General features: G+C 33.8%; 3 protein-coding genes across 3 annotated transcripts; 2 read left to right on the plus strand and 1 right to left on the minus strand.

Annotated features, from left to right (window-relative positions):
- Positions 1 to 29: 29 nt before the first annotated feature.
- LOC126673210 (plastidial pyruvate kinase 2) lies at positions 30 to 5,529 on the minus strand. The gene is made up of 12 exons (XM_050367236.2): positions 5,062 to 5,529; positions 4,166 to 4,444; positions 3,852 to 4,017; positions 3,104 to 3,238; positions 2,871 to 2,981; positions 2,689 to 2,777; positions 1,841 to 1,903; positions 1,563 to 1,738; positions 1,387 to 1,489; positions 1,144 to 1,292; positions 663 to 771; positions 30 to 298 (listed from the first exon to the last, which is right to left on the minus strand). Exons 1-12 carry the CDS (start codon positions 5,317 to 5,319, stop codon positions 185 to 187), a joined length of 1,752 nt encoding a protein of 583 aa, XP_050223193.1. The 5' UTR covers positions 5,320 to 5,529; the 3' UTR covers positions 30 to 184.
- A 1,185-nt stretch (positions 5,530 to 6,714) lies between these two features.
- LOC126673890 (uncharacterized) lies at positions 6,715 to 17,580 on the plus strand. The gene is made up of 21 exons (XM_050368202.2): positions 6,715 to 6,994; positions 7,113 to 7,265; positions 7,351 to 7,510; positions 7,608 to 7,923; positions 8,081 to 8,221; positions 8,313 to 8,505; positions 8,611 to 8,741; positions 9,163 to 9,375; positions 9,887 to 10,053; positions 10,592 to 10,670; positions 10,898 to 11,668; positions 11,761 to 12,128; positions 12,322 to 12,399; positions 12,502 to 12,606; positions 12,812 to 13,060; positions 13,281 to 13,349; positions 13,598 to 13,831; positions 14,907 to 15,014; positions 15,727 to 15,816; positions 16,515 to 16,631; positions 17,073 to 17,580. The coding sequence occupies exons 1-21, from the start codon at positions 6,901 to 6,903 to the stop codon at positions 17,326 to 17,328; spliced, it is 4,092 nt and encodes a 1,363-aa protein (XP_050224159.1). The 5' UTR covers positions 6,715 to 6,900; the 3' UTR covers positions 17,329 to 17,580.
- Positions 17,581 to 18,281: 701 nt separating this feature from the next.
- On the plus strand, positions 18,282 to 21,407 carry LOC126672130 (receptor-like protein EIX2). The gene has a single exon (XM_050366073.2). The coding sequence runs from the start codon at positions 18,544 to 18,546 to the stop codon at positions 21,220 to 21,222; it is 2,679 nt and encodes an 892-aa protein (XP_050222030.2). The 5' UTR covers positions 18,282 to 18,543; the 3' UTR covers positions 21,223 to 21,407.
- Positions 21,408 to 26,451: the final 5,044 nt, after the last annotated feature.

The following is a 26,451-nucleotide window of genomic DNA, read 5'->3' on the forward strand; positions in this document are numbered from 1 at the left end:
ACTTGTTTCGTCATACATGCTAGAATAAATAAGAAACGTAAAAGCGAAATAAGCCATTGAAGAAAAAATTCAGTTAAAACCTAGGAAGGAAAGAGCTAATGTAATGGCTAACAAAAAGAAAACAAGTACCTATAGCACAGGTAAAAAGAACTTCATCCTCAAGCCATAACAAGTTGATCTATCTTCAAGCCGACACTTTCCGGACCTGAATGTTGTGAGTAGATTGAAATCGCCAGATTGGTTGTCTGCCACTCTGGACAAGTGCAACTTCCTCTCCTTCCTTTATCATCCCCTGGTTCTGTAAATGAAAACCACATTCATTTCATTAACAGAATGTCCCAAAAGCATTTGTGAAAATAGTCGGTTCGCATTTTTAAACGCGTTTTGTTACATGGGAATGCAATTGTAGCAGTAAACTTTAGTTAATATTATCATGGAGCTGCAGTATTAGTCGGCTAAAGAGTATTTCCTTATATCAATTCTCATGTTATGTAAATTGAAAAGCAAATTAAAAACTGTCAGGCCTCTATACCCCAATAATGACAAATAGGATATCTAGTACCCCAGGCTCGTTATATGCAGTTATGAGTTGCTAAGATGATAAACACCGTAATTGCTGGTTAATTGAAAAGAATAGACGGGATTGTTAAATAAGAAGTTACCTTGAGCACTGATAAGGCATTGCCGAAGGTTTCTTCAGCATCATCTGAAAACTGCATGTATATGGGACATACTCCTTGGTACAAAGCCAGTCTCTGTTGTATTCTCTTTCTGCATGCCCGTCAAAAGTCATGTACGTGGTTAAATTTGGAACTAAAATACCTCTTTTATAGAAACCTTGCTGTTATATAGAAGACATTATCCTTTTATTTTAGAGCATATGGCTAATATGCTTGAATATGGTTCACCTAATGTTCCTAATAGATTATTCAAACCTCAGTAAGCATTCAAGAGAGCAGATAATATAAGAGGTAAAAAGATGAGCAAACTAACTCTGACTACTCAAATGCCACCATATAGAGATAAATTAGTAGAGGAGTCTAGTCAGACAGCCATTTTTAATCTAAGTGTGAATGTCAGTACTTCCGCAAGCAAAAGCCAGAGTAACTAAACAGTAATTACCAATCAGCAAGAGAAACTCACTCATTCGTGAAGGCAAAAATGGTGCCAGAAGGTCGATAATGGCTAAGTAATATAGCCATGAATCCAGTTCTGGTGAAGACAACAATTGAGGTTCCAAGTGTGTTCGACATCATGGTTGCGTGATATGCAAACATCTCACTCATGTGGTTCTGCAGATAACAAGAAGTTCCTAGTCAGTATTCAGGCGCCAATGAAATCAAAGAAATGACAGAAAGACGAGATAAGAGAGTTGGCTCCAGCTACCTTGAAGGCTTGACCAAGATTTGGTGGAATTGTACCACCAGCTATGCTTGCTTCAGTTCGTAATGCAACTGTATGCATAACTTTGGCAGCTTTCAATGGGAACCTACAAGGACAAGATATCATTGAAATTTGCTACAGCATGAAAAATAGTGGCCACACTGCCAAAACCCACTTACTTTCCGTGAGCAGTTTCTCCAGAAAGCATGACTGCATCAGAACCCTCACGAACAGCAATGGCAATGTCAGAAACCTCAGCTCGGGTTGGAGTTGGATGAACAATCATGCTTTCCAGCATATTTGTTGCCACAATAACAGCTTTGCCCATGCTCCGGCAAAGTCTGATAATCTCTTCCTACAATGAGAAGTAAAGAACCACTCAACTTCATGTATATACAAGTACACAACCCCAACAATAGTGCTATAAAGTCACCCCTTGCTAAGATACAAAAATTACCTGCAGAAGTGGGACCTCCTCAATTGGAAGCTCTGCACCAAGGTCTCCTCTTGCAACCATTGCCTACATAATAATAACAAGTTACTCAGTATATATGTAAGATAAGAGTTATCGGCCAAAAAAATTATTCGTGCACCCAAAAAATTTGTCAGAGCAACAAGTAGATTCACCAAAGCATGCAGAGTTTATATATATTAGATTCTTCTGAACTCAAACATCAGAACTGGTAAATTCTTGCAGCCACTCTCAAGCGTACACACAAAACAAAAATAAAAACATTTAAGACACTAAAAGTAAGGAATAAAATAACAGAAAGGTTGACAGTCACCAGCGACGCCAAATAATCCTCAACAAGCATGTGTTTGAAATTCATATATAGGCATACATGACACATAAACACTAATCTCAATATTTAAAATAACACTTTAGCTTGACAAAACATTATTGTTGAAGTGGGAAATTCACATTGATTGTGTGTGTGAATGGACATGTGTTTATATATTGGTTGGGCACCTCTAACTTAACACCGGTTGGTTTTAAGATAGAATCTAACTTGGTATCAAAGCCTTGTCTGTTCACACAATTTGAGTGTGGTCCGGCCCACGCGAAGCGTGAGGAGGATTTGTTGCTCGGCCTAGTCACGCTACGCGTGAGGGGGAGTGTTGAAGTGGGAAATCCCACATTTATTGTGTGTGAATGGACGTGTTTATATATTGGTTGAGCACCTCCACTTAACACCAATTGGTTTTTAAGATGGAATCTAACAATTATTAAAGACAGTTGAGACCTATGTCCAAAAGCTCAGCAAGTTTATCAGCACTGAAAGATGGAAAGTTTCAGGTCATTACCCCATCAGATGCTGTAATAATTGAATGCAAATTTGGGATAGAATCTGCACTTTCAATTTTTACAATCACATGTATGTCAGCGCCACAGCCTGCCAAACAAAACACCATTATAAGTTATAACTATTTCACCAATCATAAATCCAAATTGATTTTGTACTGGAAATATCTACTACTGTTATTACCTTTCAAGTAATTCTTCAGTTCATGAACAACTTGTGCATCTTTAACAAAGGAAACTGCATAGAAGTCTACCTTATTGTCCACTCCAAACTTTATGTCATCCCAATCTTTTTCTATAAGAAAAAAAAATTACACCATAAATTCTTTAGCAAAAAAACCACCACCCTGGAGCAGAAAATGAAAAAAATAAAAATGTAAGAACTGCATAGAACATATAAATGATACTAGGTCCAACCAGTGATGGAAGGCAATGTAGCGCTTTTTCCTCTAACATTTAGATGACGCCTGGATTTAAGTTCTCCTCCATCAATAACTTCACACTTCACCGAGTCTTCAGTCTTAGATTTAACCAGAAATGACATCATACCACCTACATCATATATCAAGACTCAGAAAGGATGAAATTCACAATAAAATATCTTGTCCCTTTTAAAAAATTTGTTAGAAAGAAAACCAACAAGGGGAAAAAATATAGAAATCATGAAACATCTTATCAGGCTTGTTTGACAGTATTTAAGTAACCTACTCAATCTTGGCATTGAATAATCGATTTTACTATGATTTTAAGGAACTAGATTTGTTGAAAAGTTTGCACGAGATGAGAAGGTAGAGCATTACATGATAACAGATATTCACTTCTAGATTAGATATTGAGACGCATACAGGACTATTTTTTTACTGAGTGGAGGTATAATCACACAAGGACAAAATACTATTCATTTTCAATGATTATTGTGATCAGCACAGATCCATGACAGTAATTTTATTTCCTATCTCACACTATTTCATCCCAAAAAATGAGACTCAAAAACATGCATTAGTAAATCTATTGGCAAGTGCCCCTCGGCCCTCATTCACATAGGAACAATGAAAGCCATTTGACACACCAAGCATATGCATCCACATGAACATTCAACCGTCGGCTATATTACCAAATACCAATACATAAAACTTCCATTAAAGAAAAGATAAGGATCACATACCATCGACCAGAATAATATCACCAGCTTCTACATCATTAACGAAATCATCATAATTAACACTAACACATTCAGCAGTACTAACACCTCTGCGGATTGTAAAAGTAAATTCCTGTCCAGGCAATAAATTGAGCGGTTGAGGCAAGTCACCACTCCTAACTTCAGGACCCTGATAATAATTTAAACAAATTCAAACAGACACAATAAGTATTAACAAGATAGCAAAGTCATTTCATATATCACAAAAAACTACAGTATTTAGCCTGTTGTAACGAATTCTAATAGAATAAATTAAGTAAAAATGCATGTTAACCTGCCTTAGTATCAAGCATAATAGCAATGACATTGTCTTTAGACTGTGCATTGTATTCTTTAACTAAATCAATAACTTTCTGATGAGAAGCATGATCTCCATGAGACATATTCATCCTTGCCACATTCATTCCCGCCTCAGCTAAACTCCATATCATTTCTCTTGTATCAGTTGATGGACCAATGGTACATACAATCTTCGTCTTACGACTAACTACAGGCTTGGACCACATGCCCATTGATGTATCGCCTAATTGCTGTAAATTTAACACTTGTTCCTCTCTCTGATAAAAAAAAACAACACCCAATAAACAAATTCATTAAGCACCAATCCAAAATTATACACTAACAAATTACCATAAGCAACATGATTATAACAGCAACAATAATAATGATGAACCACGTTAATTTATTTCATAATCATTATCACCATTAGCAGCATGATTATATTATAAAAAGAACAATATTCCATCAATTAAGTAGAGTATTATTCTATCAATTAAGTACAGTATTCTCTCTGATAAAAAAACAACACACAGTAAACAAGTTCATTAAGCACTAATCTGAAGTACACCAACAATAACAAATTACCATAGGCAACGTGCAATAATAATAACGATAAACCGCGTTAATTTATTTAATTAATCATTATCACCATAGGCAACATGATTATACTATAAAAACAAATAAATAACAGTATTTAATCAATTAAGTAGAGTGTTATGCTGCTTAGCTCACCAAATCCAGAAAATCATAGAATTCAAGATCTCAAATCGCATTCAAATTCAAATTTAAACCTAAATCAAAGTTCTATTCAATCACACATTTTTTATCTTCACAAACACAAATAGAACAAAAGAAAAAAAACAAATACACAGACAAACAGAGTAGTATGATAGACCTGCGGTACATCCTCAGGAGAGACAGGAATAACTTGCGGCTCAACTCTCGCAGATCTCTGAACAGCAACGATTCCAGTTCTGCTACGAGAATTTGAAATGAGACTACTCTTGTTGCCATTCTCCTGGCGCGAGAGTACTCGAGAAGCGAAACTCGACGGCTTAAGCTTATCGGCAACGAAAGCTCGATCTTGTAAGGAACCAGAGGCGGGAGAGAGCAGCGACGAGTGAATGGATCTGATAGCAACCACTTGAGCCATGGTAATATTTGATTGAAGAGAAAGTGTTTGGTAAAATGCCGCAGAGAGAGAGTTAGCTTGTTGGAGAGGGAGAAGCAAAGAGTGTGGTTTATTAAAGGGAGAAATAGCTGGCCGATAAATTTGGCGGAAAAAGCAAAGAGGGGAGGCGAAGTAAAGAGAGCGAGAGCTTAGTTTGTATCGAAGAGATGATGAAGCAAGTAAGCAAGATTTTGGGGTTTTTTTAATTCTTTTTTTATATTGTTATTTTCCGCTAAAATTCTGTTCAAAATTGGGTTGTATTGTTTTGACTGATGGGTACCTACATGAAGCGGCGGCGTTTTTGGAGAAACGTTTATTATAGATTGTTGTCGTTTTTCATTTGCATGAGAAGACCTAACCAAAACTACTTTCTCCTACTTAGTGACGTGGAAAAACCGAAAAACCAAACCAAGCCGAACCAAATTTTCAAATGTCTGATGTTTAATTAGTTCGTTAAAGTGTTCATGTTAGGTTTGAACTTCAAATATTGAACTCAAACTCAACTTGTATTGATTTAGTTAGATGTTAATAAACTCCTTCATTAAAATGCAAAATGAGTCAAATTTTAACTGGCTTGTATAAATACCGAGTTCAACCCCGTTCATTAGTATGTTGAAAACTTAAATAGATACTAAAAACTCCTATATAAGCTGGCTCGTGAGCTCATAATCGAGCTCTTATATGATGTATTTTGCTAGATTATATACTAGATGTAAACATAAATATGTCGAGCCTACCATACTCAAGTTCGGCGCCTTAAAAATAATTGAATTTTAACTAAAATACGAATCCGGTCTTTTAATCTAACAAATGAGTTCGAGCCGAACAAGAAAGACTTAGTTCAACTACATATAGTTTTTTCAATTAATTTGTTTCTCAAGTAATTTTTTGTATTTCAAAAAAAAGATATTATTAATAATTAATTTATTATGTTTATATATTTTATATATATATATATATATATATATATATATATATATATTACTTATTATATTACATTCAACCTTTTTTTATTTTATTTTAAGTAATTAAATCACATTTTATTATAGATTGTAATGCATAAGATTCAAAACTCAATTAATCCATATTCAACAAATTCCAGTGAGAATTTAACATTATTTAATACCATTTATATAAATTTCATAAAGAAAAACCATATTTATCTTTTAACTAAAATTTGCAACTTCATTTTTTTTTTTTTTTAAATCCAACTTCAATGCTTTAATGGGCCAAATGTCTCATAATTGGGCCGGACTTTGAACAGCTACGTTTCAGCTGCCAGAATTGGTGCAATCGATCTGATTCAGGCGGCCCAAGCTCTCCCCACTAATATCGAATCATATTCTGCCACATAGTAGGTTACAACAAAGTTCTTATTATTGGTAGCATCTGATCTTTCCTTTCACATTCAACAGCGCGGGAAAATTCCCATCTCAATTCGCGCCACAGCCCTAATCACACTCTTCTTTCATTTTTTTTACCTCTGCTCCTTCATTTTCACAATTTTTCGCAACAATACCGACAGATCCGACCGTTATTTCTTCAGTTTATTCAAATCGGAAAATGCTAGAGTTATCGGTGATTTGTGCCGGTCTCGGCGACGTAGAAAAGGACGACGACGGAAAAATCCGCTACTCCAAAGGCGAGAACTGCCTAGGTAAAACTATTAGTTACTCAGTTTTGATAATCATCAAGTTAAGCAATAATCTGTTTAGTTGATGGAATTTAGATTTAAGTTTTTTATATGTGATTAGTTTTTGCTGATATTTTCTCAGAGAATGTAAAGGATTTGCTCAGATGTTTGAGGCGAGATGATCCAGAAACGCGAGAAGTATTTAAGCAAGTATGTAAGTGGAAAATCGTGTCTAAGGATTTGATTCCGATTATTCAGTACTGTCAAGAGGATCGTAGCTTGGTATTAAATGCAGGTGATTACAGCTTGTTTTTAGTTTTTCTCATTCTGGAGCTTATAGATTGAATTTTTGACAATTTGAATGATTTCTGATAATTCAGTGAAGGTGTTAGTGTTTCTTACCATGCCAATTGAGCCATCATCCAGTGATATTCCTCAACAGACTGAGTACCTCTGGGGTCTGAAATCAGCAATCACATATAGTGATACTGTTGGAGTGATTGTTGCTTTACTAGAAGACCCTCTTGAACATTTGGAACGGTAACGAATACCATTTTACCCGTCATATATCCACTAGGTCATTTGACGTTCCTTTTGCTATGCTCTATTTAAAATAGCATTGATTATATTTTCACAGCGAAGAATTCACGGAAGATGATTGGAAATTGGTGCAGTTGGTACTCACGTTGTTCAGAAACATTCTTGCAATACAAGATATGTCCTTGTTGCAGAAAGTCGGGACATCTGTTAGTCATCTTTTGTCACTCAGGGACAGATTTTTAGAACTTATGTTTCACGAGAATGTAATGGACCTTATTATAATTATCACTCAGCATGTTTGTAGTTCTTGCTATCTTCGTCAAGATAACCTGCTTCTGTTAGAGACTTTCCATTATATTTTCATGGGTCAAGATCCAGAGTTGATTGCTAAAGCACAAAAAAAGGATTCTAAGGTCAGTCTATCTTGATTTGCTTTTCAGCTATCATGTTCTGCAGTAAGTTGAGAATTCCTTGCTATCTTTGGGGTTAAATTCTATGACAGGAAAATAGAAATTAGCTGAAGTACGAAAGCTTTTTTTTGTTTTGTGATATTGATCTTGGATTTTATAGGTGGTTGAAAATGCCAAAACTTCTCTTGATAGTCTTAAGTCCATAATGGAAGCTGAAGAAGAGAAAAGAAGAAAGCTTTCCAGGCAATGTAATATGGCACGCCATTCACAATTTAGTGGAACATTTACACGGCTTACTATGGTTTGTAGTTTCGGCATAAGTGATGCTTTTCATGGGTTTCTTACTATTTCTTGTCACGTCAATGGATATTTTGCCTTTTTTTTCCCTATAGGATGGTTCTAAAGCAGTCTATAAAGGAAACCCTAGTTCTGCATCTAAAAATGTCCTGCTTAAACCTCATAAAAATCACAGGAAGTCGACTAAAAGGATCATGTGGGACCATGGGAGATTACCTTCAATGAAGGATGATATTTTGGTTTTGCTGAATGATTTTCTGTACCATTTTCTATCAGGGGGTTATAATGGTATGTTTTCTGGATTTAAAACCTTGTTTTATCTTTGCTATGATTTGTTTCTATGTATGATGTATCTCTAACTTAATATTCAATAAAAATCTTCTTTTTTCTCAGTTTTGATGCAAACAATTTCTGAGGATATCGAGAAGGAGCATCATGCAGTTCAGAAAAGTGATATTGTCAATTTCTTCAAGGTTGCTCAATTTGTTTCTTCTTTCCAGTATTACAAGTGTTTGACATTGAAGGTGAGTTGGGAAGGTTTCTATGTCTTTAGTTCTGTTAGCTAGTAATGGCGCTTCTATTATCTGATAGATGTCATACTCTTGAGCCCTTGGCTAATATCTTCTTTCATTCTTAAATAGATTTGTGTTTATTGTTTGGTACAACGTTCTTTTTTCTTTCCAAATTCTAATAGTCTAAGAAAGCTTTTGTTTTAGGAAAGCGTCCTTGTGGTATGCATTGCATTAATCTCTGCATCAAATTATTATCAAATGTGCTGGAAAAGTTTATGTAATTTTTAATTGCTTTAAAAATTCATGGAACAATCTATATAAGCAAATGATATGTGGTAAATCCTTCATGTCGAATATTTGCCAGTTTCTTATTAATCATTTCCCCTCTTATCTTTACTCCAATAATTTGCGGATATTTGTTGTTCAATTGCAGCCAAACATGGATAAAGATGATTGTCGCATCTTACCTGATGAACATGCTGATGACACATTTTTTAAAGGTGATGTGTGCGGACCAATCGCTGCATCAATGAATGAATCAATGTTTCTATTAGTCATCTCAAGATGGCGCAACGCCTTTGAAGGCCTTAAACAGACAAATGACTATACATTTCTATCAGCAGCTGGCTCTCTTATGAGAGTTATGGTAAGTCGTACTTATTGTTTTGATTCTTTCTGTCATGAGACCATAAATGAAGACAAATTCCATAACTGGGAGTAGAGTTCATTGCACCAAACATTCTCAAAATTGAAAGGTCCTTTGTAGCTTAATAGTCAATAGAAAAAATTACTTTTGCTTAATTTTTGTCAGTTATTGGCCAAGATGCTTAACAAAGCTCTTCTTAGACATCTTAAAGAAGAAAAATATGGTTTAGATGTAAGAACTCTCTAAATTCCTGCTCCATTTGTGGTCGATATCAGTTTTTTTTATTGAAATGTGTATTAAAATGAAAGTTCGTTTGGGTGCATTATAAAGACGGACCACTCCAAAAACACGTGCTTAACCTTGAAAAGGTCCAAGAGCTTCTAGTTCAATGAAGCTAACTCCAGCAAAGAAAGGACAATACTCATTTATCTTTTACGTCTTTTCTTAGTAATATAATGACAATGATTAGATGCTAGATAGGTGCTTAAACTATAACGTCTGTTTTGTGCAGATCCGTATGTTAGATTTGGTGCTGAAGATATTGCCTGAAGGTTCTAAGGAACCTCAAACAGCTCGCATACTGCTTTACAAGCTATTCTATGATCAGACTGATCAAGGAATGACTCAGTTCCTCTTAAGCCTGATCAAATCCTTTGATACTCACAAACAACCCAAAAGGTTTTTCCCCTCTCTTTAAGAAGGGCTAAGAATTCTTTGTTTCTATTTCATTCATGTTTTCTCTAGATTGAGGATCTCTACAGTGATTTACATTTTAGGATTCACGAAACAAAAATTTGGTATCTTTGTGCTGAGTAAAATAGTATTAAGGTAACTTTTGTTTATGGAGACTCATCTGGAAATTCTTATGAGCCCCATAGGATATCTTATTTTTTTTGCAGGACCTAAATTTACCATGTTTGTGCTCTCTACATTTCTCTAAATCTGTTATTCAGTAGATTTTGGAAAGGAAGTGTTGATGATTATGCGTCATTTTGGAATTTCTCATAAAAGCTAAATTAATCAATTTAAATGAGATCTGAACTTATTATCTTTTTTTATTTTGCCTATATCTCTGTCCAGTCAGCCCATTCAGCTCATTGTGTACTTTTGGAGCCAAATCCTTACCTATGTTTATATAGTGAATGCTGAAGTAAACAAGTGTTTCATTATGCTCCAGTTTTGCTACTTGGGCTATATTCATTTCTCTTCTTGTCAGTGATCTTGCAGATTTGGTGGAAATGATTCATTTAATTGTGAGACTGATGGAGAGTCTTCAAACACGTGGCACTTTAAGGGTAAGCCATCATATTTTAGTTTTCCTTTTGATTTTTAAAGGGATGTTGTGCATTTGTTATGCAGCATTGCCGTTTGTATGTGTTTGCTTCTCTGAATTTGTTGTAGTTGATTTCTTTTGCATAATAGCTTTTTATTTTTATAAATTTTAGAATATCTGAGCTTCTGTTTTAGAAATATTTTTCTATTGTATCAATCAAAAGTGTGAAACTGTTCTTTTGTGATAAAGGTTTCTAAGAAATCAAGGAAGGTTCGAAAGAAGAAAGCACCACAGGACAAGAAGGATACTGAAAATGAACCATCTGGAGATGGAGTAACCATTCAGGAAAAGACTCTTGCTTCTAATACTGAGCAATTAGTTGACCTGAGCTTATTGGAAGAGAAAAGTGAAAAGCACAACAATAATGCCCTTCAAAATTGTCAAGAAAACAACATTCATGATGTTCAAGAAAATCAAGAAAACAACAATCATGATGTTCAAGATATTCAAAAAAACAACCATCATGATGTTCAAGATAATCAAGAAAACAACAATCATGATGTTCAAGATAATCAAGAAAACAACAATAATGCTGTTCAAGATAATCAAGAAAACAACAATAATGTTCAAGATAATCAAGAAAACAACAGTAGTTCTGTTCAAGATAATCAAGAAAATACCAGCTCTGTTCAAATTGATGCGCCTGAGATTTGTGCAGAGAAAATGGGAAATCTTGATGAGAGTCTGCCACCAATAATTAGCAGAAAGAATGTTCATTGTGATGATGATCCTACTGGTAGTTCTGATGATTCGTCTAGTGATGAGCAGCTCGCTGAAACTCATGAAGTTGACTTTAAGGTCTCCACCTTTTTATCAGCTTTTGGAAACCAACACATTATTCGGAATTTATGCTGGTTGCTTAGGTTTTACAAGAATAATTCCATCAGTACAAATAGCTACATCATATCCATGTTGCGGAGGATCACTGATGACCTGGATCTCGCTCCTATGCTTTATCAGGTTCAGTCGAGAGATTTCATCATTCTTATGATTATCACATTATTTTGTAGCTCATCAGTCATGTATTAACATGTTCTAACAAATTTGTGCAGTTATCACTACTTACAACATTCTATGACATCCTGGATGAGCAACAGTCATCTCCATGCAAGGAATATGCAAGTATTGTTGATTTTCTGACAACTTTAATGAGAAGAATGCTAAGAAAAATGAAGAATCAGCCCCTCCTATTTGTAGAAGTTCTTTTCTGGAAGTCCCGCAGAGAGTGCCATTACATTAATGCAGAGTACTTATTGCATGAACTTGGCCATTTGAGGAAAGAAACTAAAAGTTGGGGAAATGTTTCGGTGGATGGAGAAATTAGTCCATCACAAGCAAAGGGATGGGCTCCTAGAAGCTTAGCTGATGCCCTGGGTGAGGATGAGGCAGATGTTGTGATCTCTCATAAGCCATATCAGAAGTGAGACATGCTTACTAGCTAAAACTTCTTATTTGTTCTATACATTTATTGTTAGTTTGGGAATTTTGTTGTGTTATTTTCAAAACTTAGCTAAATTTTCTTGGGAAATGGCATTTGCTTTGGTTTACTAAAATTTGTTTCTTGATCTCTTAGAAATACTTCTTAATTACGAGAATTACTATTTATTTTTCAGGATGAAAGACACCGCAGGGGAATTTCAGAAACATAACTCACCTAAGAGCAATGATGATGAAAAAGAAAATTCTGACTAGTATGATGCCGTGACAACTCTATTAGTTACTGTTTTTTTTTTCTCTTCAATCTTAAAAGTGTTAGCTTTTCCTTAACTTCACTTGATATCTGGCTTCTGTAGCGGAGGAAATACCATAAAACCTGAAATTAAAGGGGTTTCTAGAAGAAAAAAAAGACTTGTTTTAAATGAAGAGACGGAGATGAGAATAAAAGAACTCTATGAGAAGTAAGTGTTTGATGTTTCTTAGTAAAAGGAAAACCAAAGGCTATACAAGTTCTGTACCAAATTACTTTAATTCATACATAAATTGTCATTTCTCATAATTTTCTGCTATTGTACAAGCTTGTCACTACCCACCCGCCCATACTCCTTTTCATATAGTTTCTAGAATCATTTTACTGCATCTGTTTGACTTTTAAGATTTCTACAGATACAAGGATGACAAAAACTGTAGTCGTCTTATTGCGGAATCCCTTGATCCTGCCGGTCATGTTTCACCTGCACAAGTTATTAACAAGCTCAAGCAGCTTGGACTCAAAGTATCATCAAAGAAGAGGAGGAGAGATGCTGATAGAGGATTTCTTTCTTTTCCCGACCAGCTGGGAGATAAAAGGTCTGATGAAAAAGATAGTCCTCAAAATTCAACTGATGATGAAGGAACCTCGCAAAAGCGGTCCCTGTAAGTATATATAAGCATTTTTTTTCTTTTGATTTACAGTGGTTTATATTCGAGATTTCATCTTTTTCAGTACAAAAGTTACCCTCCCATACTCTCCTGAAATTGTTTTAAACTTGGGAGACATGATAAGAAGCGTATGATGCATATTATTAGTATGAAGCTTTGATAGTATGATTTTCTTTGCTATGCAAGTTGACATTTTTATGCTTATTTTTAACAGGACTACCAGGAAAAGAGTGCAGATCTTTAGCAAAGATCAGGAAGAAATGATCAAGACTTTATTTGAGCAGTGAGTACTCCTTAAATGATTATATTTGATATTATCCAGATTTAATCCTGGTTTATTTTGTCATCTAAAATCTTAAATTCCATCTCCCTCAATGATATTAAATTAGCAACACGGACTAATTGCTGCTCTATTATCGGTCATTATTTCTTAATCTTGCTTGCAACTTGGAAGGAACTTAGTTTGTGGAGCTGGAACTGGAGTTTTTTGTTGAAAGAAACTTAACCTTGTTTACTGGTTGGTTTATTTAGGTTTAAAGAGCATAAAAGATGCAGCTACATGATTGCAAATGCACTGGCTGCTGATAATTCTATAACAGCTGCACAAGTTTCTCGAAAACTCAAGCAGCTTCGATTACGTGCTCCTCAGCAAAGGAGATCTGAAGCAATATTGCATCTTAGAGACGAGGAACAAAATGAATTTTCTGCTGGAGGAGAGACATCTGATGATGAAATGTTGTTATCATTGAAGAGAATGAGTAGAAGGTAAGCACAAGAACTTTGAACTGTGGGAAAAATTTAAAGTGTTAATCTCATGAGCTGTACAGAATATTTTTATGATTATCTTTATTGTATTTCTTGGTTAAGGTAGTCCTTTTTAGGTTAAATTTCTTCCTTTTCAAATAAAAAACTTATTCATCTTGAAAAAATTAAATGATTTTTATTAGAAAATATAATTATTTTTAAAGATAAATATGCTATAAGAATATTTTGTTTATAATATAATATTTAATATCTAATTTTAACATAACATATATATTAATATTATTTTATTTATATTAACCGAATCTTACGATTCGACTCGATTCATAAAATTAAGATTTCGATTCTCTAGTCGTTTCTTGATTTGACAACTATGCTCATGATACATGTCAACTATTTTTCTTATTCTCTCATTACATTTGGGTGGTCAGTGGTGGTGCTTGGGTTTATCGTTATTGAATTTGTGGAGTCCTTCATCCATGAGAAATTGCTGGTATGGCAGTATGGAATTTTTAACAATATATGGAAAATTCATATACCTGATTTGCTAGGAAGAATTCTAACAAAGCACATTTTTCAAATGAAAATAGCTGTACTATCAGTAGTTTCATTTTCACGGCCACAGGGTTTTTCTCTCTCTTGGCAATGCTGATTTTTGCTGAAATGTATCAATGTCTTTTAAGTATACAAAGTTTTTGATTAAATGAATAGCCTGCTTTTGTTCGTATTGCCTATCATTTTTATTTTTAATGATCTTTCTGTCTCAATTTCCGACTTGTTTTATTCGTTGGTCTTAAATTCCTAAGATTTGACCAGATTAATTCAGTCCAAAAGCATTTCTATTGTAAATAGCTGTTAATTATTGAGTGGTAGCTTTTTCTTTTTGGTCTTAGAGCTAAAAATCAATTTTAATATGTTAACATACATGTATTTTATAGAATGGGCTACAAATTAAGAACAAAATAGCAAAAGAATGCACAGAGATAGTTGCACATAAATTCATTCAAGTATTTGATGACCTTTCTGATGCTGCAAAGCCACATGACCGGAAATTTACTGATTGTTTCTATTTATGTAGGAGTAGTAATCCAGATGGTGGCAGACTATTTGATGACTTGTCCGAAAATAACCCAGAAAGAGACTTCTCTGGCAATTCTGATGATGAATTATTAAGCTCTCTTTTCAGGTACCTCTCTCTTTGTCTCAGGGCGGACCATTTGAGTGTAAGGACTAGAAAATGTAGAATTAGCTCTATTGTTTGACATGGTTCATTCATTATAGTTGTCAGTTGCCTCCCTTAGGCTTAGATATATTATATTCAATTGAATTTTCTTTTTCAAGAGTAGCCAAAATCCGATCTAGGCGGTCCCTCATCGGGGAAAGAAAGTAGCATTCGATGAATCTTTTTAAAACCTACTTTGAAACATAAAATCCGGCGTAGAAACTGTTTGGAGGAAAAAAGCCCCTCTCTGTCTACAAAATGAAGAAAAGTTTTTTCAGGCCGCCCGAATCCAGCTGAAAAACAATAAAGTATACATCATATTTTTGCTTAGAATATAATATAATATTAAGAAATCTAGAGAAGATACAGTAAAGGCCAGTAGGAGATTGAACTCTTAAGCTTCACATTTTTTTTCATTTATATCTATTTATATATATATTCAAATTAAAATCAAATAGAAATTTAATAGATATCTATTTGATTTTAATTTTATTTATGTATTGCCAAAAGCGGACCACATCTATTTTTTTCTTTTTGCTGATAAGCATTCATAAATCTTTCTTTAATTTCTTTCCTTGAGGAAAGGGCTTGAGGTTTTGTTCTAACTTTCTAGTCTTAGCTGATTCTTAATGAGTTCAAATTTGTTTTAATAAATTCTTTTCTTTCTGATTTAAAGAAATAAAAGCAAAGATAGTGACAAACTTTTGGAGGAACAGAATGCGGAGGAAGAGTTGTCTGATAACGAAATCTTAGACTCTGTTCTCAAGTAAGTTTCCTGTCTCTGGTGGAGCACAACCCTGGATCTTGCAGCTTTACTGCTTAGAAATCATCATCCAGTTTCTAGTCTCTTGCTCTGTTATCAAAATCATATGATTTGCGATTCAGCCGAAGTAATTTGCGAATGAATCGCCAATCAAACCGAATCGGTGGCGAATATACTAAATTTGTAGTGAATTGTAATGAATCTGTGTAGCATACTATTCGTAAAACAAAAAGAATTCAAAAATTAGTAAATAATAAAAAAATAGTTGTTTTCATATACCATAAATGAAAAGAGGGAAACGGTATAAAAAAGAGGAAAAAAAGAAAAAGAAAAACATAATAAAAATGAAAGAATTTGAAAGTGATTTTGCCTTCTTAATATTATCTTCTAATTAGTAATTTTATTTAAGAATGTTATAAGCTAAAAAAATAGTTAGTTTGCTGAGCACTTTTGCTAAAAGCACTCTAATTTTACTAGTTAAGACCTTTTTAATAAAAATTATATATTTCAAATTTTAGAAATATTTAAATATAATTTATGCGAGTATATATACTTTGAAATAAACTTGAAAATATAAATGAAATCTTACAATTTGATTTGGTTCCCGATTTTAATTTTAATTTTAATTTGACAACTATAGTCTCGTGTATTTTTTGTTTATTCTTCTCCATGAATTTTCTTAATGTATTTTTTGGACACAGTAAAACCAGGAAGCTGCATCCAAGAGCAAAAAATAGAAGGCTCACAACAATTTCCGATGAGAGGAAAATAACAGAGGAAAACTCGGACATTGGTGTTTCCAAAGATACTGCCCAAAGGTAGGTCTTTAATCTGATACTTTCTTCCATGCTCTCTGATTTCTTCATTGTTCTAAAAGATTAAACATTGAACAAAGGTTCATCACGGTCCTCAGCTTATGCATCAGGATCAGGGTCAATTAATTTATACTTGGCCATTTTAATTAATTAAAGACAATATTCTTTATTTTTATGTCAAATACGGACAATACTTTCTATTTTAGGTCGATTAACTCCCAAATTAGATCACTGCGGTCCCCCAATTCATTTATTTTGTACAATTTAAGAGTGAATTGACATAAAAATAGAATTGATTGACGCACAAGTTCAGGATTGTGATCTCATTAAACATTTAAGGAGCATGTGTAGCTTTTAGCAATCATAAAACATTTCCTTGGGAGGACATATTTCTGGTGTTCAGCAACTTGAATGTGAAGTTCATTTTTGTTTATTTATTTATAGGGATGGAAGAGGCTCGTCCATTGAAATGGAAATTGATGATATTCATGAGGATGCTGCTCCCCAAGCGAGTGGGGAAGAAATATTAGTGTCCGAAGCAAATGACAGTTCAGTTCTCTCAGCATTCAGTAATGGTGATGATCAAGAATTAGACGATGCATTGATAGATTTGGAGGATGATGTGGACACAACAACAAAAACTCCGGCGCTTAGGAGGAAGATGATAATTGACGACGGTGATGATGATGATGATGATTAAGATGAACGGTGATCTTCCTCCTCCTACCATTCCATCAGTATATGCTGTAATTGGGTTTCTGATAAGCTGGGTCAGTATTGAAATTGGCTTGTGTATAGTTTCATCATTTATTAGTGCAAGGAGCTGTTTAAGCTTCACACCTCATTCAATTGCCAAAAGAGTTGCATAAATCCATTACTACTGAGCAAATTGCTATGTATGATTCAATTTCACCAACATGACCAAACTGCTTTTTAACACCTATTCCATTTCCATGAATATTTTAAGCACCTAATCTTCTTGTCAAACTTCTAAACACAAATTCTATTAATAAATTTAATCATTCAGGCTAAATTTTCTAGATGTGGCTAAATATTACAAAGATGAGTCGCTTGTTTCCTATTCTCACCGGAAATTTATACTTGCCGTTAGTCTTCAGTCTTGACTTGTTTGATCTATAGTAAAAAAAGGTCAAATGTTATAAAAAGGCCAAACCTTTCACAAAAGTTTCACAAAAGTCCTGATCTTTCAATTTTGTCGATTTTGACCAAAAACTGATTATTTGGTTTCACAAAAGTCCTGACCTTTCAATTTTGTCAATTTTGGCCAAAAATGGATTATTTGGTTTCACAAAAGTCCTGAACTTTCAATATTTGGCATGCCACATAGGCGTCACATAGGCACCACATAGGCAAATTAAAATCAAACTGAGAGTTGGCCACAACTGAAACCAAATAATTTGTTTTTGGCCAAAATCGACAAAATTGAAAGGTCAGGACTTTTGTGAAACTTTTATGAAAGGTTTGGCCTTTTTACAACATTTGGCCGTAAAAAAATTATAAATTGGCAGATTTTCTTAGCCTGATTTTGGTATATAATTGGCTGTAGTACCGTACAACAAAGAAAAGAAAATTCTACAAATGCAGCCAACCTAACTCTGTCAAGAGAAGTTGATATTTTGAATAGTGCATGCAAGAAATTAAGAAAAAAATCTCCTTAGAAATTTGAAGTCATTGACATTCAGCCAACCTAACTCAGTCAAGAGTCATCCCTGATAATGACCTTGGCTCCTATCTTTCACCATACACCTGTTTTTATTTTCACACCTGAACTCTGTTCCAACAATGGAGAAAACAATTTATGCAAGCATCTCTATATATAAGAACTTCTCCATCTATTACCGCTACTTATTTTATTATTCTTCATCTTGATTTGATGATTTGATCACCTTCGATCATGATCATAAAACACATAATTAAATCATTTCTTGTTCTTTACGTTATCACTATGCACATAAAACCAGGTCTTGGAGATTCTCTTGTTCGGTGCAGAGCGAGCGAGAGGCGAGCGCTTCTCGAGATTAAGGAGAATCTTCTAGACGAGTACGGCCGTCTCTCTTCTTGGCGGAGTGAAGAAGAAGATTGCTGCAAATGGAGAGGTGTACGGTGCAGCAACCAAACAGGTCATATTACTTTGCTTGATCTTCACGCTACCGATGATAATAAGCTTTTGAGAGGTAAGCTTAGCCTCTCGTTGCTTGAATTACGACACCTTAATTATTTAGATTTGAGTCGTAATGATTTTTTGGGAACTACAATCCCTGAATTTAATGGTTTGCTGTCCGAATTGCAATATCTGAATATCTCAAATGCTGGATTCTCCGGAACCCTAGCTTTTCAGCTAAGGAACTTGTCGAATTTGCAGTTTCTTGATCTCAGTGATAATCAGTTAAAAGGCTCCATTTCATATGGATTATTACAGGCAAATATACCTCTTGTGCATCTTAATCTCTCAAATAATCAGTTGGAAAGTGAAAGTTTAGGTTTTATAGGGAGTTTCTGTGGCTTGCATACACTAGACCTGTCTGCCAACAATATCAGCGGATCTCTTCCCGAGTTTTTCGAACATTTGTCTAGGTGCGCGAAGAACTCGCTGGAGATTCTGAGATTAGATATGAATAAATTTTATGGTTTGTTACCTGATTTCACTACCTTTTCTTCCTTGAAAGAACTGGTTGTCTATGATAATCAACTGACCGGTTCTTTTCCGAAGAGATTCGGTCAGCTTTCTCATCTTGTAGAGTTGGATGTAGGTTACAATCATTTGGAAGGGTCATTGCCTGATTTTTCAATGCTTCCATCATTGAAGAAATTAAGTGTTGTTCATAATAAATTAAATGGGACTATTACTGAAAGTATTGGAAACTTGTCTAACCTTGAGATTTTGTGGGTTTCTCATAATCATTTCCAAGGTGTGGTTACTGAGGCTCATTTTTTGAAACTCTCCCGGTTGAAGCAAATATATTTGAATTACAACCCTCTGGCTCTGAAATTCAAATCTGATTGGGTTCCTCCTTTCAAGTTGGATATAATAGGTCTCAGGTCTATCAATTTGGGGCCTCGTTTCCCCGGGTGGTTAAGAACTCAGAGTAACTATATGGTGCTTGATATAGCAAACGGTGGAATTTCAGATTCTGTTCCTCAGTGGTTTTGGAACCTGTCGCGCACAATATTTTATCTGAATATCTCTAACAACCTGTTGAGTGGCGTAGTTCCGGACTTGTCGTTGAAATTTGTTGCTAGTCCAGGTATGGATTTAAGTTCAAACCTGTTTGAAGGCTCTTTGCCGTTACTTCCTTCCAATGCTTCTTCTTTGAATCTTTCCAAGAATAAATTTGTGGGCTCTATTTCATCTGTTTGTAAAGTAATAGGTAGGGAGTTAAATTTCCTTGACCTTTCAGATAACTTGTTAACCGGAGAAGTTCCTGATGATTGTTTCAGGAATGGGCATCAGCTACTTATCTTGAACTTAGCTGCCAATAACTTGTCAGGAAAAATCCCAGCCTCGGTGGGATCTTTATCCGTGCTTCAATCATTTGTGTTACAAAATAATAGTTTTTCCGGAGGAATACCATCATCGTTAAAGAATTGCAGTTGGTTGAGATTTTTGGATCTTGGTTATAATAGATTATCTGGTGGAATACCTTTATGGATTGGAGAAAGGCAGGTTTTACTGGTGTTTCTGAGTTTACAATCTAATGAATTCAATGGAAGCATACCGGTTCAGCTGTGTTGGCTACAAAATATTCATCTGTTAGACCTCTCTGTTAACAATATTTCAGGAACAATACCACACTGTTTCAAGAATTTCACTGCTATGACTAGAGAAAACTTGGTAAACAATAACCTTTACAATCACAATTTTTCGTCATCTACCGGCGAAGGTATTTTTTTTGGAGGAATATATGTCGATAAGGCGCTAATTGGATGGAAAGGAACAGCATATGAGTATCAGAAGAATCTTCAGCTGTTAAGGATCATCAATCTCGCCGGAAACAAACTATCCGGAGAAATTCCACAGGAAATAACAAGTCTTACAGGACTAGTTGGATTGAACTTGTCAAGAAATGGTTTAACCGGGATGATTCCTGAAGATATTGGCGAATTGAACTACTTGCAATGGTTTGATCTATCAAGAAATGGTTTATCAGGTGAAATTCCTGTCAGCATGGCTAAGCAGACTTTTCTAGGATACATAGACATTGCGCACAATAATTTGTCAGGGAGAATTCCGAGAAGCACGCAACTTCAAAGCTTTAATGCTTCTGTTTTTGCCGGTAATGTAGAACTCTGTGGGCTACCAGTGACTCGAAAATGTCCTGAAGATGACAAGACTTTTCAAGACAGACCAGCCAACGATGACTCCCAAAACAAGGATGAAGACGACGACGATGAATTCTGGAAATGGTTTTATTGGGGTTTGGCATCTGGTTGGAGTGTAGGATTTGGGGGAGTTGTAGGCATTTTGGCGATGCTACCTTCGTGGAGACATTCCTCTGTCCAGTTCGCGGAAAGAGCAAGGGACTGGTTCTACGTCAAGGTAAGAATTAAGGCCAGAGTACATCCTAGAATCTAGGAACCGTGATTGATATTCCTTCTCTAGTTTAACTCTAGTTCTAGTTGGTCTCTCTGTCTGTATTTATGCTGACAGTCTCTGTATCATTTAATTAGAAGTCTAAATTCAGTTCTCTCAGAAGGAAGTCTTTGATGTAAGGCAATTGAATCAGGCTATAAAACTCTTCGTAAAATCTCATTAAATGCTATTGTTCTCACAAATACACACATCAGCAAATGAAAAATGACTAAGGCACAAATAATACAAACACAAATAAATTGAATTAAGTTACAACATATCCCACCTCACCCAACTCACTCTCAAACATGGATTTAAATAACGGCCGTTACGTTATTTACAGGTTTTTGGACCTGCTGTTACCGTTAGGACCGATTTTGAACCGTTATATATATTTTGTAAGGTAACGGCCTCCGTTACTTCAAGGTAAACGGCCGTTTTCTCACCTTTACCTAAAAGTAACGATGTGAAGTAAATTTAAAACAGAAAAAAGAAGAGGAGCAGCCAGCGACCACCTTTCTGTCAAATGTATTCTCCTGCATTTTCTTAAGTTGCAGCGCCGTAACTTGAGGAAATTAGGCCCAGCACCACAAAAGGCCTAAATATTCTCACTTATACTACCCGGTCCACCTTCTTCTTTTTTTACGATCATCGTCTTCTTTTTTTTCAAATTTCTTCTTTTTGTTTTTCTTTTTTACGATTATCAACATTTCTCAGCTCTCTCAGCTCAATCATTGGCCTCTCTCTCAAACAATCAGGTCTAAAGAAAATCCTTTTCTCAAAAGGTAACTCAAATCTAAAAGTAACCCTTTTCTCTTCATTTTATTTCTGATTCAATTTCTAAATTTTTTACTCCCGAATCTCTCTTATCATGTTCAATTCTCTGAGTTTTTGGTTATGAATCGTTTTTAAAGTACAGGGTGAGTTTATTTGATTTGATTGATTCAGTTGTGTTTTTGTCTATTATGAATGACATTTTTGTGTTTTCCTTTTTTAATATTGACTTGTTTGATTAGTTTTTGATGCAATTTCTTTTTATGGTTACCCATTTTCTCATAATGACGATACATTTCATTTCTTTCACAGGTTTAGGGATCAATTTTTCTTCTTTATTGTGGTGGTTCATAATTGTTGAGCATTTGTTACGCTTATGTCTTGCTTTCTGCTACAGATGCTACAAACTGCCGGAAAGAAAGGTTGTAATGACGGGAATTTTTTTATGCTTATGCCCTAATTATGTTTGCTTCATGTTGAATCACTGCTGAAAGATAGCAATGTCATCGATGAGCGGTAAAAAAGAAATCTCTCGGGTCTCAGCTTATTCTAAAATTATGTACTTCAAAAGAGGGATTGAATTAAATGATGGCTGTAACTTTTTTATGCATGTTTCCTTTGAATAAACTAGTCATAATTTCACAACTTTGTAGTGTTTATACAGGTTCCTACCAAGTCCCTAAAGAAGGGGCTTACTTGATATGCATCATGTATTGTTAGTTTTATGAAACTTTATTAAATCAAATTTATTGAAGGCTCTCTTTGTATTAGTCTATAAAAAATTTATTTTAATTTTGTTAATGGTTTACTAATAGTAAACTAATAATTTGCTTTTTAATAATACTGTTAGTAAACTTTAAGTTAACTGTTGGTAAATTTATAATTATCTTTTTTGGTGATGCTACTGATTTTTTATGTATTTTTTTTTCACTTGTGTATCTGTAATGGTTTTATTTTTGGTAAACTAATGGTTGACTATTGATACACCAATAATTTTAATAGATTAAATAATAATTCATTTTAACACTTTATAATTAAAAAATAAAAAATAGTTTATTTAAATATAATATTTTTGATGAAAATTATGCTTGTAACCATCAAATTATTAGCTATATCCATTTGTGATTTTCGTCTTTTTGCGTAATCTATGCTATTCACAGAGCTTCAATAAACATAGACTCTTGAAATAAAAAAAATGCTAATATTTAGCAATAAACATACTGCACTTTTAAAAAAATTAATAAATTTATTTTTAGTACACCGTTAGTTAACCGTGAGTAAACTGTCGATAGATTTATAATTTAATTTCCATCTTTTAAGAAATTAATATAAATTTTGTTATAGTACACCGTTAGTTAACCGTGAGTAAACTGTCGGTAAATTTTTAGTTAATTTTCAAAATATTATTTCCATCTTTTAAGAAAAATAGGCAGCAAAGTCGCAATCGTAAAAGGCAAACAAATATAGTAAATTGATAGTAAACCAATAGTTAATTATCTGTTAGTTAATTGATAGTAGACCGTTAGTAAATTGATAGTAGGCCATAGTTAACTACCTATTAGTTAACTGATAGTAGACCATAAGTTAACTACTCGTTTAGTAAATCAAAAAATAAATTAATTTTGTACTATATTTATAATACTGATAGTAAATCAATAGTTGATTATTAGTAAACCGATTTAAAATTTACAATGAACTCGTTTTTGGTATATTGATAGTAAACCAATAGTTGGCTATTAGTAAACTATTAAAACAAATTGAAACTAATTTCGTGTATTTATATAATTCCGATAGTAAATTGAAAACGAATCGATAGTAAATGTGTATTTTAAAATGTTATTAGAGTTTTACTAATAGATTTTTAAGTAAATCGATAGTAGACCATTAGTAAACTGTTAGTGAACTAGTAGACAAATGTTTAGTAATAATAACATTTTGTATCAGTATACTATACAATATGTGCACTATCAAAATAACCAGATACCCAATATTTCCAAAAAAATCATTAATAGATACCCTAATGTTCACCGATAATAAAACAATTTAAATCGAGATATTATTGCTTTACTAAATGGTTATCAAATACTTTTAATATTCCTATAGTTTTACTAGTAGGTTATTACTGTATTGATAGATTACCCAATGTCAATTACAATAAGTAGACAATTACTAATGCTGCTAGTATATTATATAAAGGTTTATAAAAAATTTACTATAAGCTTACCAAATATACTATTAAGATACCCAAGATTTTCAAAAACGTCTACTAATAAGTTTTATAATATTCACTGATAATAAAACAATTTAAATCGGGATACTATTGATTTAGGTTTGTTAATAGGTTACTAAAGGTTTACTAAATGATTGCCAAAACATTTATAATTTAATTACATCTACTTACAATTTTAGCATTACCATAAAACAAAAATCTACAATCTGCTCCAATTTTCCAGTACCCAACAAAATCATAGATATTTAGACAAATTTATATCAAACAGATGCTTATACTTGATTTAGTCCCGCTATTTTTTATAACAATCACTAACAATTGATTCTTAATAACAATAACTGCAAGCGCGCAATTTTGAATAAAAATGAAAAAGTATATATCAATCAACAATGGAAAGAACAAATACACAAACAGTGGGTAGAGTATGTAAGAAATCAACAAAATCCAAAAGAACTAAAGACAAAAAATATAAGGTTGAATATACAGGGTTGAAAGCATTAGGTTGAGGACCATAATCGGCAGTCAAAAGGAAATAAGAATCAGCCGCCCGTTGCCGCCATCGTCGTCCCCAAACCTATGATTTTAACAGTGGAACAATTGCTCAGTAAATCTCCATTGTATCACCTTTATCTTCAAAATCATCGCCATCTTTATCATCATTATTATTAGTAGACCTTTAATCTTCATCGTCATCGTAATCAAAGACCATAATTTTTTTGGGTGAAAATCTGTTACTTCAAAATTGCGAATCTGTAACTTCAAAATCTGTAATCTTCATCTCTCACAGACAAACTAATGGAGCGTCGATGAGCATCGCGCACCATGAGCGATTTGAAAGTCTGATACTTTGGATTCTTCACTTTCTCAACCGACAATTATGATAAATCGTATATTTGCTATTAGAAAATTTAGTTTTGCAATTGAAATTGGTCAAATCGTAAATTTCAAATAATCTTAATCAAAGGGTATTCTTGAGAATATTTAGGTGTTTTATAGGTATTTGTCTAAAAATCCCCCGTAACTTCTCTTCTTTTAGGTTAAGGTTTTGTTACAACACTTCATTGGGCCTAGTACCCAATCACTAATCTATTTTGAGGAAATTAGACTCTACACCACCAAACACCTAAATAATCTCACTAATACGGATGCGCGTGTTTCCTTGCAAAAATATTTCACTTTTCTTCTTCCTTTCTTCTTTACTTTTTTATTTGATTTCTTTACTGTTCAAGATTTTGAAAAATACAATCAGTGTTGCCAAATAGAGAAAAGCTATTTGTTCAATCGATTCAAATGGAAAATCGATTTTGCTGAGATCTCTCTGGCCATGATGCGTAAACAATGTCAATTTTGGTGATTAAGAAATTTCTTCCTCGTTATGGCGGCGCTGCTTTTTGTGCTGCCGCTTTGAATTTGAGGTCGGATTATCCATGTTTGTTCGGGCAATGTTATTGTGAATTCTAAAGGAGAAATAAAAGGATCTGCAATAACCGGTCCAATTGGGAAGGAATATACTGATCTATGGTCAAGAATTGCAAGTGCAGGCAATGTCATAGTATAAGAGTTTAATCTTTCTTTTCCGACCTCTTTTTTGGGAGGTGAATTTATCACTATACCTTAGTATCCTTTAAACTGTGTAAGCTGTTCTTTTTATTTGAAATTTTCTACACTTTTGTGGAGTTTTAAATCATGGCATGAAAAAAAAGGTATAGTGCACTGTATGTTTATTACCTTGCGTTTGAGTTCTATTTCTTCAGTTTCATTTTGTGGATTTGTTATATTTTTTGTTACATAATCATTTTTATGGAAGATGATTGGCAAAGGAAAAAGCCACTGTTTGAAGGAATGGCTAAGGTTAAGGAGTATTATGATGATGTATGGAAAAGAAGAGAATTAAAAAGATATATATAGTCAATTTTTTTTTGATATCTCCTTTTGCTCCAAAATTTAATTGTTACCGTTTTTATAATTTTAAATTAACAGATAAATATTATTTTTTCATGTATTGGTTACATCTTAACGTTTCTATCGTTTTTTAGTAAAACGATAGTAAACTGTTAGTAGACGGTTAGTAAATTAACTTTTCTTTAATTTTAGTAATACCATTAGTAAATCTTGAGTTAACTGTTGGTAAAATTATAATTATTATTTTATGATGCTCTTATTTTTGTTATATTTTTTTTTCACTTGTGTATCTGCAATGATTTTATTGTTGGTTAATCAATGGTTTT

Source organism: Mercurialis annua, linkage group LG3 (genome assembly GCF_937616625.2).
Source record: "Mercurialis annua linkage group LG3, ddMerAnnu1.2, whole genome shotgun sequence".
NCBI lineage: Eukaryota > Viridiplantae > Streptophyta > Magnoliopsida > Malpighiales > Euphorbiaceae > Mercurialis > Mercurialis annua.

Coding starts and splice junctions, on each gene's coding strand:
- LOC126673890 (XM_050368202.2), top strand. CDS start 6,901: ATGCTAGAGTTATCGGTGATTTGTGCCGGTCTCGGCGACGTAGAAAAG. Junction 12,400..12,501: donor GAAAAAGAAAATTCTGACTA/GTATGATGCCGT, acceptor TGGCTTCTGTAG/CGGAGGAAATACCATAAAAC. Junction 13,832..14,906: donor TTGAAGAGAATGAGTAGAAG/GTAAGCACAAGA, acceptor CTATTTATGTAG/GAGTAGTAATCCAGATGGTG.
- LOC126672130 (XM_050366073.2), top strand. CDS start 18,544: ATGATCATAAAACACATAATTAAATCATTTCTTGTTCTTTACGTTATC.
- LOC126673210 (XM_050367236.2), bottom strand. CDS start 5,319: ATGGCTCAAGTGGTTGCTATCAGATCCATTCACTCGTCGCTGCTCTCT. Junction 2,982..3,103: donor TACATTGCCTTCCATCACTG/GTTGGACCTAGT, acceptor TTTTTCTTATAG/AAAAAGATTGGGATGACATA. Junction 1,490..1,562: donor GGAGAAACTGCTCACGGAAA/GTAAGTGGGTTT, acceptor TTGTCCTTGTAG/GTTCCCATTGAAAGCTGCCA.